The sequence below is a fragment of the Rhinolophus hipposideros genome (genome assembly GCF_964194185.1).
Source record: "Rhinolophus hipposideros genome assembly, chromosome: 4".
NCBI classification, from domain to species: Eukaryota; Metazoa; Chordata; class Mammalia; order Chiroptera; family Rhinolophidae; genus Rhinolophus; species Rhinolophus hipposideros.
In genome coordinates this window covers 13,995,682-14,014,530 of record NC_138050.1, presented here as the reverse complement: position 1 = coordinate 14,014,530, position 18,849 = coordinate 13,995,682, and the positions used below count along the sequence as shown (strand labels likewise).

At 36.5% G+C, this 18,849-nt stretch overlaps 1 protein-coding gene across 13 annotated transcripts in view; it reads left to right on the top strand.

The window, feature by feature from the left end:
• The first annotated feature begins 5,713 nt into the window (after window positions 1–5,713).
• The window catches only part of SUPT20H (SPT20 homolog, SAGA complex component), a 34,557-nt gene continuing 21,421 nt past the window's right edge, over window positions 5,714–18,849 (top strand). For 4 of the 13 annotated variants that reach the window (XM_081046974.1, XM_081046971.1, XM_081046967.1 and 1 more), the window contains exons 1-9: window positions 5,714–5,815; window positions 8,282–8,371; window positions 10,590–10,625; window positions 11,277–11,335; window positions 11,611–11,677; window positions 14,345–14,471; window positions 15,448–15,551; window positions 17,809–17,925; window positions 18,045–18,098. In XM_081046974.1, coding sequence (XP_080903100.1) covers window positions 8,369–8,371; window positions 10,590–10,625; window positions 11,277–11,335; window positions 11,611–11,677; window positions 14,345–14,471; window positions 15,448–15,551; window positions 17,809–17,925; window positions 18,045–18,098 — 567 coding nt within the window. In that variant the 5' untranslated portion in view covers window positions 5,714–5,815; window positions 8,282–8,368. Of the gene's footprint in view, window positions 5,891–5,958; window positions 6,153–8,281; window positions 8,372–9,479; window positions 9,615–10,589; window positions 10,626–11,276; window positions 11,336–11,610; window positions 11,678–14,341; window positions 14,472–15,447; window positions 15,552–17,808; window positions 17,926–18,044; window positions 18,099–18,849 lie in introns of those variants that run through there. The other 9 variants (XM_081046975.1, XM_081046972.1, XM_081046968.1 and 6 more) reach the window with 6 other exon arrangements.

The following is an 18,849-nucleotide window of genomic DNA, read 5'->3' as shown; positions in this document are numbered from 1 at the left end:
TAAAAGGAACTGTTGTAAATAGGCCTTTATAATGTGGTGATAATATGTGGGGGAGGGGAAGTGTTCTATAGCCCTATGATTGGGTTTCAATCTTTTTGTCAGCCTGTGTCTCTGAACTGTGACCTTCACAAGTGCTTCTCAGTCTCCCTCTTCATATCCCACACATGGGGATATGTGGGACAGGATGGCTAGAGTAGGCAGGAATTGAGCATGTACTTTCCCCAGGTCAGTTAGGCTCTGGTTAGCTAGTTTACTCTGAGGGCAGTCCTTGTTAAGAACTGAGTGCTCTGGTGTGTTTTTTTAAATGGCTCCTTTTCCCCTTCTCCTGCCTGAAGCACGAGATTTTTTTCTCTAACATTTACTGGGAGAACCTGGTAAGAGTTCTTGGAGATAAACCTTACAAAAGTATGCAGGTCACTTTATGACTGAGTGCCCCTGGAATTTTTAACTGAGCCTCCAGCAATTCATCAAGTACAGTTCAGGTTTCCCTACCCCAGCAATGCTTCCCATGGAGCTTGCTGCTACAATAAGTTGTAATTCTGTATTTACCTATCAGTCTAATGTGGGGCAGGAGTTTACCCTGTGACCTCACTTCTCTTATGGATCTAAGAAGAGTTGTTGATTTTTCAGTTTGTTCAGCTTTTTCCTTGTTAGGTTGGAATGGTGATTTTCAAATTCCTTACGTATGGAACTAAACTGATTATTCCTAGAAGCATTATTTTCTTATGAGCTGCAAAATAGCAATATTCCATCCTCATTCCTCTTTCATTTATTCACTGGACTTTTTCTCTGAAATTCAGTTTGTGTAGGAAAAGCAGGATTTTAAAAAAAATTTAACCTTTATTTATCAACTTCAGAATGAATTGGTTTCCTAACAATCTTCAATGCAACCAGTGAATTTTTTAAAGCATTATTAGAAATTCATGTATTTTAAACATATTTGATGTGTTTCAATCTATTGCAGTCAAAAATATTTTTGATTCTCCTTGGTGCTCTAATTTATCCCTTCCTTTGCTAGGAGAAGCTCTTTTGTGGATACTATATCACTGCCTACAGAAATACACACATACAAACACACAATACACACAAAAGCAAAATATTAAGAACATGCATGCCTTCCCTTTCACTCCAAGACCCATCTAGTTTCCTAGCCAGTGGACATATGTGACTGCGCACATTCCATTGGCCAAAGCAAGTCATATGGCAAAATGCAAAGTCACTAAGGTGGGGAAATATGCTCTACCGAAACTGAAGCCATGGAAACAATAAGAAATTTTACTTAAAAATTGTGAACTAATAATACTATCTACCACCCTGGGGGTAATGTTGGTTTTATGTGTCTACTTTGCTAGGCTATAGAACCCATTTATCTAATCAAACACTAATCTACATGTTGCTATGAATGTACTTTGTAGATGTGTTTTTCATCTACAATCAGTTGACCCTCAGTAAAGGAAATTATTCTTGATAATGTGGTAGGCCTTTTTCAATCAGGTAAAGAAGGCCTTTTGCTTTTAAGCAAAATCTGAGGTTTCTCAGAGAAGAAGATATTCTGTCTTCTATGAGACTGAAACATCCACCCCTGCCCAAGTTTTCAGTCTACCAGACTTCCCTACCAACTTCAGACTTGCCAGCCTCCACAATTGCATAGGAATTCCTTAAAATAAAGGAATGACTCTAACCAGAGTAATTAAATAAGGAAAAGAAAAAAAAGGCATCCAAGTCATAAGGCAGAAGTACAACTATCTCAATTAACAGATGACATGATCCTATATATAGAAACCTAAAACACACACACACACACACACACACACACACACATAATTAGGGCTAATAAAGAAATCTGGCAAATTTGCAGAGTATAAGATCAACACTCAAAAACAGTTAATTTTTACAAACCAACAATGAATAATCCAAAACGGTAATTAAGTAACAATTCCATTTATAATTGCATTTGCTATGGAATGAACTGTGTTCCCCCAAAATTCTGTGTTGAAGCCCTAACCTCTAGTGTGATTGATTTTGGAGATAGGGCCTATAAAGAATTAAGTAAAGTTAAATGAGGTCGTAAGGGTAAAACCCTAACCTGATAGGGTTGGTATCCTTACAAGAAGAGACACCAGAACTCACTCTCCCTCCCTTACTCTTCTTCCCCGATACATGAAGACATAGTGATAAAGTAGCTGTCTACCAGCCAGGAAGACAACTCTCATCAGAAATCAAGTTAGTACCTTGATCTCGGACTTCCCAGCCCCCAGAACTGTGAGAAAGAAATTTCTGTTGTTTAAGGCACCCAGTCTGTGATATTTTGTTATAGCAACCCAAGCAGACTAAGACAGCTTGCCAAAAAAAATGAAATACCCAAGAAGAAATTTACCTAAGGAGATTAAAGACTTGTGCACTGAAAATTACAAAACATTGAAGGAAATTAAAGAAGACCTAAATAAATGAAAAGACATCACGTTCATGGATTAGAGGACTTAATACTTTAAGACACCAATACTTGTAAAAGTGATCTACTGATTTAAAGCAATTACTATCAAAATCCCAGTGGCCTAACAATTGTTACCCCAATAAATTAAAAAAGAAATCCCAGTGGCCTTTTTTTTTACAAATGGAAAAGGTGATCCTCAAACTCATATAAGATTGCAAGAGGGCCTGAATAGCCAAAACAATATTGGAAAAGAACAAAACTGAAGGACTTACACTCAATTTCAAAACTTACGACAAAGCTATAGTAATCAAAACAGTATGCTACTGGCATAAAATAACCATCTAGACCTGGGGTGTCCAAACTTTTTTCAACGTTTTTCCCAAGGGCCATATGCAGTAAAATACACAAACAGCCGGGCCACTCACTTGAGGTGAAGTACGTATTGCCTCACCTGGTTTATTTAAGTAAACTAAATATATTTTTGGAATTTGCTGCGGGCCAATTAACAAAGGATTGCGGGCCGCAGTTGGCCCGCAGGCCGCAGTTGGCCCGCAGGCCGCAGTTTTGACACCCCTAATCTAGACCAATGGAATAGAATTAAGAGTCCAGAAACAAACCCACACATCTATGATCAATTGATTTTTTGATAAGAAAGTCAAAATCATTCATTGGGGTAAGAATAGTTTCTTTAACAAATGGTTCTGGGACAACATGCAAAAGAATGAAATGGAACATTTATCATTCCTATATATTAACTGGAAATGGATGAATGACGTAAATATGAGATAAAACCATACAACTCTTAGAAGAAATCATAAGGGTGAACATTGTAGAACCCAAACTAAAATGGAGTCTCTTCTGTTGAGGACAAAATGGAGTTGGCCAACATTAACGCATTAAAGAAATATGAAACTTACCCTTACCTAAGTTTCAGAAATTTACAGCTCTTCTCAGAAATCAGAACAGAGGCCAGCCAATCCCCACCCACCAAGTCTGTTTACGCCATCTTTGGACTTTCTTGTTCTTTTGTGTCAGCTACCCTGGTACAGATAAAGACGAAAACCACTAAGCAATCAATAAGCTGAAAAAGCCAAATAACTTCCACATTTACCCACATAAAAACCCTTCAGTCTGTGAGCAACTTGAAACTCATTGCTTCTTAGTCTTGAGATTCCAGGAATGCAGTAAACTCATCTTTCTGCTTTGTTTTACTCAGTCTGCAGAGTTTATTTTTTGACAATCCTTAGAAACTTGGATTTGGCAATGGGTTCTTAAGTATGACACCAAAAGCACAAGCCACAAGAAAAAAAATAGATAAATTAGACCACCAAAAATTTAAAAGTTTGTATATCAACGGACATTGGCAAGAAAATGAAAAGACAACCTATGCAACAGGAGATAATATTTGCAAATCATATATCTGATAAAGGCCTAGTATCCGTAATATAAAGAGAACTCATAACTGAACAAAAAGACAAACAACTCAATTAAGAAATGGGCAAAGGACTTGAGTAGACAGTTGTCCAAAGAAGATATACAAAAGGTCAACAAGGACATGAAAAGATGTGCGACATAACTAGCCATTAAGGAAATGCAAATCAAAAGCACAATGAGATACCATTTCATATCTACCGGGATTGTTATAATTAAAAGAAAAAAAACAGAAAAAAGTGTTGGGAATGATGTAGAGATATTGGAACCACCGTACATTACTATATATATGTAAAATGTCTAACTACGGAAAACAGTTTATTGCTTCCTCAAATATTTAAGCATAATTACCCTATGACCCAGCAATTCCATTCCTAGGTATGTACTGGTCAAGACTTTCTCCTTCACTAAACGTTAGCCAGGCTTCTCTAAGCCCTCTAAGCTTCTACCTTAGCATCTTATGAGACCTGAATCAACCAGTTGTAGTAAGAATCCTGCTAAATCACTTTAGAGAGAACTCCTACCTGGATATGTAATCACCTTTAATACCTATCTGATCGAATTCTTCGTCCCCCATCCTTGGAATCTGATCACGCTGATCTGCTTTCAGTCAGAATTCTGGCAAGTAGGTTTAGCAAGAATTTCCCCCCTCACCTCTGATATTTCCTTTTAGGCACTTTCCATTCACTGACCCCATCCCTCCATCTTCTAGGCTGTAAATCCCCACTTGCCCATTTTGTATTTGGAATTGAGCCCATTCTATACTGAGGTCTCTTTTTCCCTATTGCAATAATGCTTGAATAAAATAAAAAAAATTTTATCACTTGGACTACTGCCAGAGTCTGATTTTCTTTAATAGTCTATACTGAAAAGAACTGAAACCATGGACTCAAATACTTCCACATAACTATTCACAGCAGCACTATTCAGAGCAGCTCAACGGTGTCAAGATTGCAAATGTCCATCAATGGATGGATGGATAACACTGTGGTATATACATGTAATGAAATGGAATATTGCCGTAAAGAGGAATAAAGTACTGATACTTGCTGCAAAGTGGATGAACCTGGAAAACATTGTGCTTGGTGAAAGAGTGAGTGACAGACACAAAAATTGTTTCACGGAAATGACATAATTCATTTCTGTGAAATATCCCGATCAGGTAAATCCATAGATGCTGAAAGCAACTGGTGTCTGCTAAGGCCTGGGGGAGGGAAGGAGAGTAACTGCCTAATGGTGGGAGAGGGATAAAAATGTTTTGGAACTCGATCGAGTTGGCGGTTGCAGAACACTGTGACTGTACTAAATGCTACTAAATTGTACACTTATAAATGTTTCGTTTTTATTTTCTATGAATTTCACCTCAATAACATTTTTAAAAGTTTATACCTAAGTTGTTTAAAGGTGCAGAATTACAGACATTGCAGTGTGCGCGGGTTATTCAGTTTCTGAATTTTAGAAACTCTTCAGGGAGATTTTGTTTTGTTTTCAGCATTAAATTCATTCGCATTTTACACACTCTCGAAGGTTACATGACTTAGACTAGTAAATGGAGGAATGTCATTCTCTTTCCATTTGGACGGGCTGGTCAACAAGGAAGATTCCAAGTTTCTTTCACTCTAGAAATTCAACAGTGTACCCTAGCCCTCAAATAACATCCTACCTCACAAGTTACAGGCCTGGAAGCCCACCCCACGAAGGAGCGAGAAGGCCCCACCCGCTGCGGGGCCTGAGTCCTAAGGGCCTCGGCGTCTCGGCAGCACCAGCCCCCGGCGCCCAAGCCTCAGGCTGCAGCCCCGCCCTCCCAGTTCTGCCACTTCCGCCGGCGGTCGCCCGGCCGCCCCGCCCACCGCGCGAGACGGAAGTGCGGGTGCGGAAACAGCCCCTGAACTGGGCTGCGACGGCGCCACGGCCAGTGAGCGTGCGGAGCGAGCGGCAGGCGAGCTGCAGGTGGGTGCGCAGCCGGCGGCGCCAGGCCGACCTCGGCTCGTCGCGTTTCGGCCGAGCCTGCGGCAGCCCGCACAGGTGGGCGGTGGCGGCGGGCAGGAGTGTCTTGCCCGCGGTGGGCGGGGTAGGCGCGCGAGAAACCGGCCGGGGTCAGGGGTGAGCGCACGGCTCCCCGAGTGGCTTTTCGTCATTTTGCCGAGCCGGTGGGAGGAGGACGTCGTCCCCAGAGACGCGGGCCGGGCCGAGCCGGCCACCATTTAGCGATCACCTCGGTTGCCTCTGACAGTGCTGCCAAGCCCCGCTTTTCCTGTTAGTTTTGACTTTTAGGTTCCAGTTACAGGTATTTACGGAAACGCAAGAATTGTGCGTAGCGCTGCTTTGGGGGGCGGGTTTCTCGGTGTCCCTATTGAAGAAAGGCTGATCGCTCGGCTGTTGAGTTGCGACGTTTTGCTGGTAAAGCCTAAGTTGTTAGAAACGCTTGAGCCGTTGGGTGTAACTCAGGTCAGTCTGAGAGATCAGTGGACTCGATTGCGACGTTAGAATTGGATTAAGTGCTGGTCCTCGCCATGGTGGCCGGGAGGTGAGAGGAGAAGTTGGCGGATGCCGCCGGAAGGAAGCCTTCTCTCGGAACCGCCGCGCGGGGACGGGGCTGCGTTTCCCGGGGGACCCACATTCCCGTCTCCGGGGGGACGCGGAAGAGAAAGTGGTTATTGCCCGCGCAAGAGTTTTCGGAGTTAGCTTAAGTAGTGTCGTGTTGGATAACTGTGAGGTAAAATTAATATATTAGTCGGAGCAGAATCAGGTTTTTGTTTTAAATGTTTTTGCTTTTGAAAACCTAAAAACAGGTCCTGGATGGAGTGGTCTGAAAGGTGTAAGCTTTAGTAGAAAGAACCTAAGATTTAAAATTGTAGCGGTCTGAGTTCAGTGCAGTTGCCTGATCTTGGGAAATTCACTGGTTGTGAGGGCCTTCCTCTGTAAAGTGAAGACGATGATTGCGTTTTTTTTTTTTTCTCTCACAGGCTCCTGTATGTTGTATACAGTGAGCATGTTTTGTCTGTAAGTGGTATACCTAGTAATTGATCTTTGTAGAACTTACATAATTTAAAGTCACTAAGCCTTCCTCTTCCCCATCCCCCAAGGTAGTGAAGGATCTGATGTTAACGCCATCGTGTTTTGCCTGTACGTAGTGTATCTTTAGAGTCACTGCTCAGAAATGTTTCACCCTAACTTGAATTCATAGTTAATCTCCTGTGAGCTCTTTGAGGGTAGTATCAACGTTTTAATCGTATTTTTAATGATTATTCCTGGTTTGGGTCTTTTTTTTTCCTTCTCTCTTTTTTTAAACCTAAACTGACAAAATCGAAGGTTTGGGTTCACCAAAAACAAACCAAAACGATTTCACGTGGAAAATACTATTTTCTGTCACTTCAAAACGTGCTTTTAGCCTAGCTGTAGAAACACACGGATTATAAGTAATTCGGTGAAGAATTTACATTAAAAATAAGCTTTATTGAGCGTCACTCTCAGAGCAAACATACACCGTCTGTGGGAGGCAGAGACAGCAGTGGAGTTCCATACTGGCAAGCACCTTTGAATCTCCTGGGTAGTTCCAGAAATGCTGATCCCTAGGCCTTACTCCAGACCAGTTAATCACTGGAGGGTGGGTATTCCACTTTTTAAAGTTCCTGAGGTTACTGTTGTGCAGCCATGATGAGAACCTGTGTGTTAGAGAAATGAGATTCTTCGGGAGTGTATCCAGTTTGCTTGAGGGGAAGGAAAGGCTGGAGGAACTGGAGATGCATTTGGAAAATGCCTGGGGCATTTGGGGGAATATATTTAGAAGACTTTTATCATCAGGTATGATGAAATAAATGTATGATTTGTAAAGTGAACTGCACAGTTACCAAGGCCAGTTGGCAGGGTGTTACAATCCAGAGGAACAATGAGAGCAGCAACAGAGATGATAAGAGAGAAGAAATTAAAAAAACATTTGTTGTTGGGGGCTGAGGTTAGCTAAGTTCATTAGAGCGCAATGCTCTTAACACCAAGTCTGCCGCTTCGATCCCCACATGGGCCACTGTGAGCTCTGCCCTCCACAACTGGATTGAAGCAACTACTTGACTTGGGGCTGATGGGTCCTGGAAAAACACTTAAAATTAAATAAAAGTTTAAAAAACACATGTTTATTAAAAACAAAGACACGTTTGTTCTTTTCTTTCCTGGATGTTAAATATTTTTGAAGAAAGTGAGTAGTAATTTTAACTTGCAAACTATTTTGCCCAACCAAGTTAAAACTATACTTTTCCACAAAATGATAGATTGTGGTACATGAATTTTATTGTTGCTGATTATTAAAAAGTGTGTTAGAAATACATACACCTCAAATAATTTTCCTTGTTAATTACTAAATCTTATTTCTTTTGATAGCTTTACGTTAATATTGGGGTTTTGTTGTTTTTGCTTTTACAGTGCTATAAAATTGATATTAAAGACATGGTTTTCACCCTACTTGATCAACGCACTTAAGTTTTCTTTTTGGACCCGTTTTATACCACAATGGTAAGCTACAGCTGTTTTCATTTTGTGTATTAGAATGTTTTCATCCTTCGTCTCCATAAAAATAGCACATTTCTGTCACTTACAGTCACTGAATATACTTAGGGCTGGGCATTTAACATTTGCCATTAAAAAATTAAAGATGAAGGGGAAAAATCACCTAAAGTTTTAAAAAGAAGCAGCAATATTTGACAGTATGAGAATAAATGAACACTGACCACCACTGAATAATGCTCATTTATCTTTCTTCTTTGGGCTCTTGCCTCTACCTCTGCTCTGTTAAAGTAGAGCTGTCGCAGTGGGTTTCAGACCTTGCCTTATATTTTGCATCCATATTAGCTAATTTCCTCTAAAGTATTTGAAGGAGGTAGTGAAGAAATGATACTTGTGTTTACTTATGCAGGTATATCTCACTAGACGTTTTGAAGTTTTGATTTCAGAAGATGCAATATTTACTTGAGAAGACTGTCTATTTAAAATTGTCCTACAGTATATATTTGATTGTGTTTATTATAATTTTTTATATAAGCTTAAAGATTTTATGGCCAAAATAATTAAAAGAACCTTATGTATTTGTGAAGTGGATATATCCAGAGTTATGTTTTTGTGCTGGCAGATGCATTATATTCAAGAATCTCATCTTGAATCCTAGGAACCAGTTTCATTGGGAATCTACTCTTTATAAGATTTTTAAATAAACTGTTATAAATTTATTTGAACTGAATCTTTTGAAATGAGGGCATATTTCAGATTTTTTTTACTTATTATATTTTAGATGTTTGATAATATGGGTTGCTTTTTATTGCATTTTATAAAGGCCAACTATTATCGTAATCATGTGACTTCTTCATCCTTAGGATTAGGGTGGCATGATCACTTAAATGTTTCCATGATTTCCAAAGTCTGGCAATATTTATTCTTCCCCTTCCCCTTTTGGAATTTTGGTGCGTGCTGGGAGTCATGCAATTTGGTAGATTGAATTGTTGGAGTCTACAAAATACAGCAGAAAAATACAATAGCCCTGTGTGGTACCCAAACCACAAAGCTAGAAAGAGAAATTATTGGTATGTTTACTGAACTTTGTTTAAAACCTAGTACTTTTTATTTTTAGGTGTCATTACGAAAGAAGCTTTACAAATGAGGAGGACTGAGCTTACCTTCTTATTTCTCCCTCTTGCCTTAAAATAAGGGTTTCCAAGTAATGGATGAAAGATGGGCTTCTACTAGTAGATCTCAAACCATACATGTAATAATAATAACACTTTTTCATCAACTCTAAGATGTATTTTCTTTTACATTTTAATATTACCGAATTAATGAGTCCACAGTCAATGACTTCTTACAATTATAGTTGGTGGCACACTTTTCTTTCTTAATGTTACCTAAAATAATGACGTGTGCTTATAGTTAATGGTATCTTAAAGTCATTGAAACATGGCAATTAGTCATCACTTATTGCATTTCTACTAGGTACTGACCTAAAAACACTATATTGTAGATTCTCTGCATTAATATATTAGGGATTTCTGAGTTGATGTTAGGTACCAACATAATAGCACCACCCCGAATTTTTGGGATTCTTAGCAGATTAGGAGAGTTTAGTCTTTGCTTCACTTTAATTGCATACTTAATGTCTAATGTATTTTCCAGAATGGTGCTCTTAGAATTTTGAAGAAATTAAAGTTTATAAAATGGTAGTAGTTACCATATCCAGCCCCTTGCCCTGTATCAGCCTCAGAAGCACTGGCCAGAGAAAGCCATTTTAGCATTTCTTACTTAATTTGTTGTCATAATTGGGTGCCCAAGACTGCTATGTTTTTTCTTTGTGGTAATATATCTTGAGCTTATCCTGTTTCCCCAAAAATGAGACCTAGCCGGACAATGAACTCTAATGCATCTTTTGGAGCAAAAATTAATATAAGACCGGGTTTTACATTATAGTAAAAAATAAGACCCAGTCTTATTGTAGAAAATAAGACTGGGTCTTATATTAATTTTTGCTCCATAAGATGTATTAGAGCTAATTGTCTGACTGGGTCTTATTTTCGGGGAAACACTATACAATGAATGGGGTGGGTGGAAGAGAGAGTTAAAGGAAAATATGCTAGATCTGTTTTACAAAATTAAACACTATTAAACAATTACAAATGTTATATGTATATTAAATTATTTTTTGTGTGAAAATAACTAATATTACCAAATACACTATTTACTTTTACAGCAACAAGCTTTAGAACTAGCTTTGGATCGTGCTGAGGTGAGGCGTGACTAAGTTACATATTGAAATAGTGTTGATTTTAATTGGCAAAACTAAGTTTTAAGAGATTTTTTTCTATGTCAAAGTAGTGCATTAATATTTTAGGACAAGTATGCAAATAATTTTGCTGTAAATGTATTAAAATACCAGGTGATACTTGGATCATCTGTTGGAATAAAGTGCTGTGGAATAAATATTACTTGAACAAGGACATAGAGTTTCTAAAATTATGTTCTCCTGTGTTGACAAGTTTTCTAATTCCTCTCAATTAAAGGGGAAAATAGCTTAAATTTACATACACACACACACACACACACACACAGAGTCCTTGCAATTGGATATGCTATGCATATTCTGAAAAGTCATGTAAAACATTTGAGAATATTTCTGCTGTGAAATCACCGTTGTGAAGCTATATGATTTTGCTTATAGCAATGAAATATTGTGCTAAATTTTAGTGCAGTTTAAATTTCACTTGTTTATAACCTATTTAGAAGTTAAGTAGTTTTTCTTACAAGGTATAATTTAATATGAATCACCTTGAGTGACTGAAAAGCCTTTTTAGCGTTATATGTGTTTTAAATATACTTAATACAGTTGTTCATGTACTAAGCAAAAGGCAAGCTATTTTCATGCACTTTTCTTTTTTAGTATGTCATTGAAAGTGCCCGACAGAGACCTCCTAAAAGGAAATACCTATCTAGTGGAAGGTATGAATACTCAATTAATTGACGACATCTTAGATTCATTGAAATATAATGATAGCTATCATTTATTGCATTCCTACCAGGCACTGTGCTAGACTTGTTATATATATTACAGGTAATTTCCATCTATTCGAACTTTCTAAGTTAATATTAGCTACCATATCCAATCCTACTTCCAGTATTTGGGAAATCAGAAAAAAAATTATGGGACAATTCAAAATAACACTTATTTTATAATGATTATTATACTCACATCATTTTGTATATTTTATTTTTAGAAAATCTGTATTTCAAAAACTTTATGACTTATATATTGAAGAATGTGAAAAAGAGCCTGAGGTTAAGGTAAGTATAAGTTTTTTGTGTTGTTATGGCTTTTGAAATATAGAAGACGGGAAATTTGAATGAGTTACATTTGAAGTAGATACAGATTTGTGTTTTTTTGTGAGTGAACTAACACTTTTTCCAGCTAGATTCTAGCCAGTTCTACAACCAACCCAGAGACCTGGTTAATCAATTGGGCACAAGGCAGAGATCACATGCTTAACATACAATATTATATTAGTTTCAGGGGTATACCATAGTTATTCAACATTTACATACCTAAAGAAGTGATCACCATGATAAGCCCAACAAACATATGACACCATACCACCCTATGACAATACTATTGACTATATTATCTGCTGTACGTTACATCCCAATGACTTATTTGTTTTATACCTGGAAGTTTGAACCTCTTAATTCCCCTTTAACCCCTTTTTAAAATTTTTCAATTATACTTTGCATTCGATATTACATTAATTTCATGTGTATAGCATAGTGGTAAAACATTTATATTATTTATGAAGTGATCCCCCTGACTAGTCTAGTGCCCACCTGGCACTATACATAGTTATTATTATATTATTGACTATGTTCCCCATGCTTTACTTTACATCCCCATGACTATTTTGTATAGGAAGAAAAACACAAAATTTAAAAATATATGGTTATAAGTAGCAAAATAAGAAAAACAAATCAATATGAGGATAAAAAGTATAGCATAAGGAATATAGACAGTAATAACTATGTAGTGTGTCAGATGGGTACTAGATATATCAGGATGGTTACTTTGTAAGTTACATAAATGTCTAATCATGGTGTTGTACACTTTAATATTGTATGTCAACTGTAATTGAAAAAAGTTAAACAGCTGAGGGAGAAGTGTAAAAGAGAAAATAAAAATGAATACCATTTTACCTTTTAGGCAAAAAAATTAGTGGACGTCCAGTAGTATCTAACCTTGAAATCTTTACATTGGGAGAAAAATGATTGTTAAAACTATGAATAAATCTTACCGTATGTTTTCCCTAAGTTTTATTGAGGTATAATTAATTGGCATAATTGCACATGTATAAAGTATACATTTTATAAGTTTTGACACGTATGCACCCATGAAGCTACCATTATAATCAATATAGTGAACGTATTCTTCACCTCAGAGACAGAACTAAGGAGAGATACGTAAGTAAAGATTCTACATTGGGTTGGCAACCATTGTCCACCAGCCAAAAATGGCCCACTGGTGTTTTTGTATATTAAGTTGTATTGGAATCCAGCCACACCCAAAGGTTTATGTCTTCTCTATGGTTAATTTCACTGTATGATAGCTGAGCTGAGTGGTTATAACACAGCCCATATGGCCCCCGAGCTTGTCGTTTGAGGAAATTTTCTGTCCTTTGATCTGTATGCTCACCCCAAAACTACATGGGAACCAACTTGTTTTCTTGAAGAGTACTCATACTAGCTATTCTGTTTTATGTCCAATTATGACCTTTTTTCTACACTTGAAAACAAGATTTGAAAGTTTTAGTCTTTACTAGTTTTTTTAATATCAAAGTGGTTAAAAGTTGTTTTGCCATTTTTTTGGATTTGAAAATGCAGTTTTTTGATTTTATGGTGATAGTAATCAAGACTCTGCATATGACTATATATATTATATGTAATATATACACACACACTTAATACAAGCTACTCAAAACATGGTTTTTGAGATCATGCAAAAAGAAGTATTCTACCGACTGACATCTTTTGCAAATAAGATTTGATGACAAGAATTGTATCTCTAAGTGGGCTTTAATTATGCACATTTCTAAAATAATTTATGCTGATGTGTGTGTATTGTATTTCTGGGTGGATTTTTATTAACAAAGTGGTTCCTAATGAGTAAATTGAATTTACAGAAAATTGATTAAATTGCCTACTACCTCTTACCAATTATTAGATATTTTTGGGTTTAACGTTTCAGTGAATTTGAGCTGTTTGAACATGTTTGGATCTAATTTAGGCCATAAAATATGTAAGAAATGTACACCTAACAGTACAACCAAAGAAAATGCCTCAAATTCTTCATTTACTTAATGTAGACTTTTACTTAACAGAAACTAATTGTATAGCATCTTTTTAGAAAATATTTACATTTAATGATTTTTACATTTTACTTATTTAAATATTTTAAATATTTGCTACTTACGTACTCAAAGGTACATATTTTATATTTAATTTATTGTTTCATATAGATCACTAGTTTTTCTTTGTGATATGAATTAATTTGCATAAAACAGCAATAGATCAAAATTAAGTTTACACAGATGTCACCTGTTTGGTGGCTATATGTAGTGTTTGTGAATCTTCCCTATACAGAGGGTACCAAAAAAATGTATACACATTTTAAGAAAGGAAAAAACTGTATTAAAATTGTAATACAATGAACGACGCTAGCATTCATTTGATTAACACCATCTTTTGAGCGAACATCATATTACACATTGCTACCACAATTCAACTTTGAAAAGTAATACATAGATAACGTCTCTTAAAATGCATACATTTTTTGGCACCCCCGGCATATTTAGGATCATAATATGGAAGGAACACCAAAAAATTAATTCAGGTCAGCTTTTGTTAAATCATAGCATTATTAAGGTGATGCTGGATTGCTTTCATGAGCTCTGCCTCTTTTTAAAGCAGAAATTAAGAAGAAATGTGAACTTATTAGAGAAGCTTGTTATGCAAGAGACACTGTCATGTTTAGTGGTCAACCTATACCCAGGAAACGAGGGATATTCTCTGATGCTCAGGGGAAAAAATGGATCAGGTAAGAACCTCCAGAAGGCAGCAGCCACAGAAATCCCTCTGCCTGGCAGGATGTGCTGTGTTTTAGAAGGACCTTCTTACCTGCTCAATGTTCTTCAGATCAGTGATGACTTGATAAAAGACTGATGAGAAATTTTCCTGTATTTGATATTTTGTTAGAATATTAGAAATCAACTCTGATATGATTGGCTTTCCTGAATATGCATTTGAGAAGTATTCTGATTGAGATAGGTCTTTGAAATTAAGTTATAAAAGATGTAATTTTTAAATAATTGTTAAATTTTTCTTTCATTCTATTGCTGTTAATATTTTAGGATAGCATAAGGTGTTTTAAGGCATGTTTCTACGTTTTGAATATACTGTCTGAAAACTCCAAGATTAACCAGACTTTTTGAATAATTTACATATGTTAACATTTTATTTTTATTAATGTGAATAGGAAAATAGTTCTAATATGTAAATAACATTTCACTAAAGAGGAATCTAAAAATGTGATATTGTGGTATTATGAGTTCTAAAAGGAACTCACTTTGTTAAGAATTTTTTCTCGTGTTGATATTTAATTGTAAAATGTAAAACAGAGAATTTTGTTCTATAAATGACCGTTTTTCAGATGAGGTACCAAATTACTCTGATTTTGAGATTAGAGTAAGCAGTTTTCAAGGTCCTTTCAGTTACCAGCTGTCAGGATTTTATCATAATCTGTATAATGTACTGCTGTGTGTGATTTGTATTGTGATTGTTATGCTAGATGCATTAGGCGTTTTTCTCCTTTCTGATCTAAATTTCTATGCAGTTTGTCAAGTCATTTAGCAGTATGTAAAGTCATTCATTTAAATGACGACATAAAGAAGGACTTTAGGGGAGAGCCTTTTGGCTTTATTGTCTTTATTTTTTTATGAAAAGTCATTTAAATTACGCACCTAGGCTTTTTAGTGAGCCTCATAATTTTCATAAGCTAATTTTTTTAAATTAAGATTCTGAGACCATTCGACTGCCTTATGAAGAAGGGGAATTGCTTGAATATTTGGATGCAGAAGAATTACCTCCTATCTTAGTTGATCTCCTAGAAAAATCTCAGGTACAAAATTTTTTCTCTTTAAAATATTCTTAGGTTTGTCAACTATATGTTATTTTGTGATAAAGGATATTTAACCGTGTTCACAGCTGTGCTTGGAGCATGAAATGAGACATGTACGTAGCTATATGAACACTGGTTTATTGTGGAATATTTATCCTTTAGGCTGTACTGAAATGTATAGATTTAGTTGGTTCTTCTACAGTTGGTCTAATGATAATTTCTCTATAGCTACAATCAAGAAATTACAAAAGAAACTACTTACTCCTGTGGCTTCACCCCAGCCATGCTATGTACTTTACTGAAGAAAAAGAAGGCGTGACATGGGAATTTTGTTTGCTCCTAACACTAGATACCAGCATCCCCACATCTCTGTCCACACTTTCTTCTGCGTGCTTTGCTGTTAAAATGGATGAAGTAAGCTCTTCCTGAGGCATCCTCTCCACTTCTGTTCTGGGTCCTCCTCTTCCTCACTGACTTGCTACTATAACTTCCCTCTCTTCTCTTATTTTTTCCCCGTCTTTTAGCTAAAGAATACAAGCATATTGTACTAGTTCTTTAAAAAAAAAAATCCTTTTCTGTTCTCATCTTAATTGGTCTCTTTGCAAAGTTCAGTGCAAATGACTTATTCTTGAAATACCCTTCTTTTGGCTTCTGAGACATCACATTTTTGGTTTTCCTCTTTCCTCTCTAATCCTCAGTCATCTTTGCTGTCATCTCTGTTCCACTGATAACTATGTATAGGTTTGGGGATTCATTTCAGTCCTGGGCACTCTGTTCTTCCCCCCACCCCTTCCTCGCCTCCCTGGGCACTCTCTTCTTTAGTAACACTCCCTGGATGATCTCAACCAGCTTCAAGTGTTTAAAAATGACATGTAATCTCTTGCTTGTTTCTCTCACAGTGACCATTCCAAACTTAAACATATTTACTACAATACATAATAGGCTTTTGAACATGACAAAACACTTTTTCTTTCCAAATCAGCTCTATTACCACTCTTTTTAATCTAATGGATGATCCTACTCTTACCTTTTAACATTCACTCAGCACATGTCAGCTGTATCTTCAAACTATATGGTCATGACCTGCTATGGTTACCTTGCTGAACTTCTTGCTTTCATTCTAGAATCCCAGATCAATTCTCTACAGACAGACAGATTAAGCTTACAAAACAAAACAAAATATAAAGCCCCTGCTTAAAGTTCTCTAGTGTCCTCTCACTGCACAAAGCCACTGCGTTTCTGTTTGTCTTCGCCTTCTGATTCTCATCCCCACTCAGGTACACTCCAGCCATTCATGCCTTTTTTCCAAACTAAAACACACCAGTCTTACTCATCTGCTATTCCTTCTATCTGGAATTATCTATCCCAAATATCTGGCCCTCATGTGATGCAGGTCTCAGCTGAAACATCACTTCCTCAGAGAGATTTTTATCTGAGTACACAATTTAAATAAGCCCCTCCCTGTTTTATTTCCTTTATAGTATTCATCACCATCTAAAATTATTTTATTTGGTTACATGTTTATTGCCTATCTTTCCACACTGAGCAAGTGTTGTCTCAACACCGAATCTGGGAAGCTTCTTGGATAGTGTCTGGCACATAGTTCACATCGTAGGGGCTCACTAAATACTAGAAAACATGAGCGTAATGATGACTGATAAACATGGAGCTCACATTACTAAAAATTCTGAATGGGTGAAAAAACAATACTATGAGTGACTGTGACAAGGGGTAATTGGCAAGACTTGAGTGATAAAGGTTCTTACCTTTGGACTTAGGAAAAGGCCTAGAAAACAGTATATTTTACAGAAGATTATTTGAATTTATAATTCGCTTCCTTTCTCTTATTAATAAAGACTGTCTCTGGAAGTTTTAGCAGAACAAATATAGCCGTTGTGTCCATAAGCTGAAACTGGCAGGGTTGATTGATAATTTATAACTGATAAAGTTAGCAAAGTATAACTGAGCCAATGAAACAATTCCAGTGATCTATAGCAGTGGTATATAAATGCCAAAAAGTCTATAACTAGACATATGTTGAACTGCTTCTTGGCTCATAGTGATGAACATGAAATACGTAGTTCTTTTTAAAGGGTTTGTGTATATAGTCGTAAATCTGCCAAGGAAATGCATTTAAGAGTATCTGAGGGACCAGAAACGTTGCATGAGAGTATAATGAACTGAAATATTCAATTATAAACCCACTTATTTAGGCTTTGAAAAATAACATTTATTTAAATATTTTCATTTAAAACAGGTTAATATTTTTCATTGTGGATGTGTCATAGCAGAAATACGAGACTACAGGCAGTCCAGTAATATGAAATCGCCAGGTTACCAAAGTAGGCACATTCTCTTACGTCCAACAATGCAGGTAAGGAAGGTTTAATTAACTATTATTTTAGATTTGATTTGGAGTTTCATTTATTAAATGTCTTCATATGTTTGTATGACTATACATTAACGTGTTTTTAAATTTTTGGTTTCTTCTAGACTTTAATCTGTGATGTACATTCAATAACAAGTGATAACCATAAGTGGACCCAGGTTAGTTGATTTGTTTTTTAATCCCAAACAGGCAAAATACAGGATGAAACAACACTTATTATTAAGTTAAGCAAGATATACTTTCTGCTGGTAGTAACATTTGGGGTTCCTTTGTGAATTTTAGAAGTTAGGGTTTATACCGTGTTTCCCTGAAAATAAGACCTAGCCGGACAATCAGCTCTAATGTGTCATTTGGAGCAAAAATTAATATAAGACCCAGTATTAATTATACCTGGTTTTATATAAGACCGGGTTTGTATTGTATTGTTGTGTTGTGTTATGTTGTTATACCGGGTCTTATATTTAGTAAAATAAGACCAGGTCTTGTATTAATTTTTGCTCCAAAAGACGCATGGTTCTTGGAAATTTTTATAATGCAGAAATCTGAGTAAACCCACTGATCTAAAAGTGGGACAGTGCCTCCTGGTGTGATGCATGAGAAGGTACACAGAAGTACCAATAAACTCTTGCCTCAAAATATAGAACCTGAAATACAACAAACCTCTACATCTAACTAACACTTTATAGGGAATTCAGGGAATAAGAGAAACCATTAAATGACAAGATAAGGAAGCACGTGATACTATGAGGAAGCAAGTGGTCAAATCCAGCAAATCAGTTGCATGGAAAAAGAGAAAATGTGATCATTACAGAATAAGAAAAGATGCTTAAAAGAGAGAAAAACCAAATAATGTGTAGGCCTGGTTTGACTTCACATTCAAACAGATCAACTAAAAATACACTCTTGAGA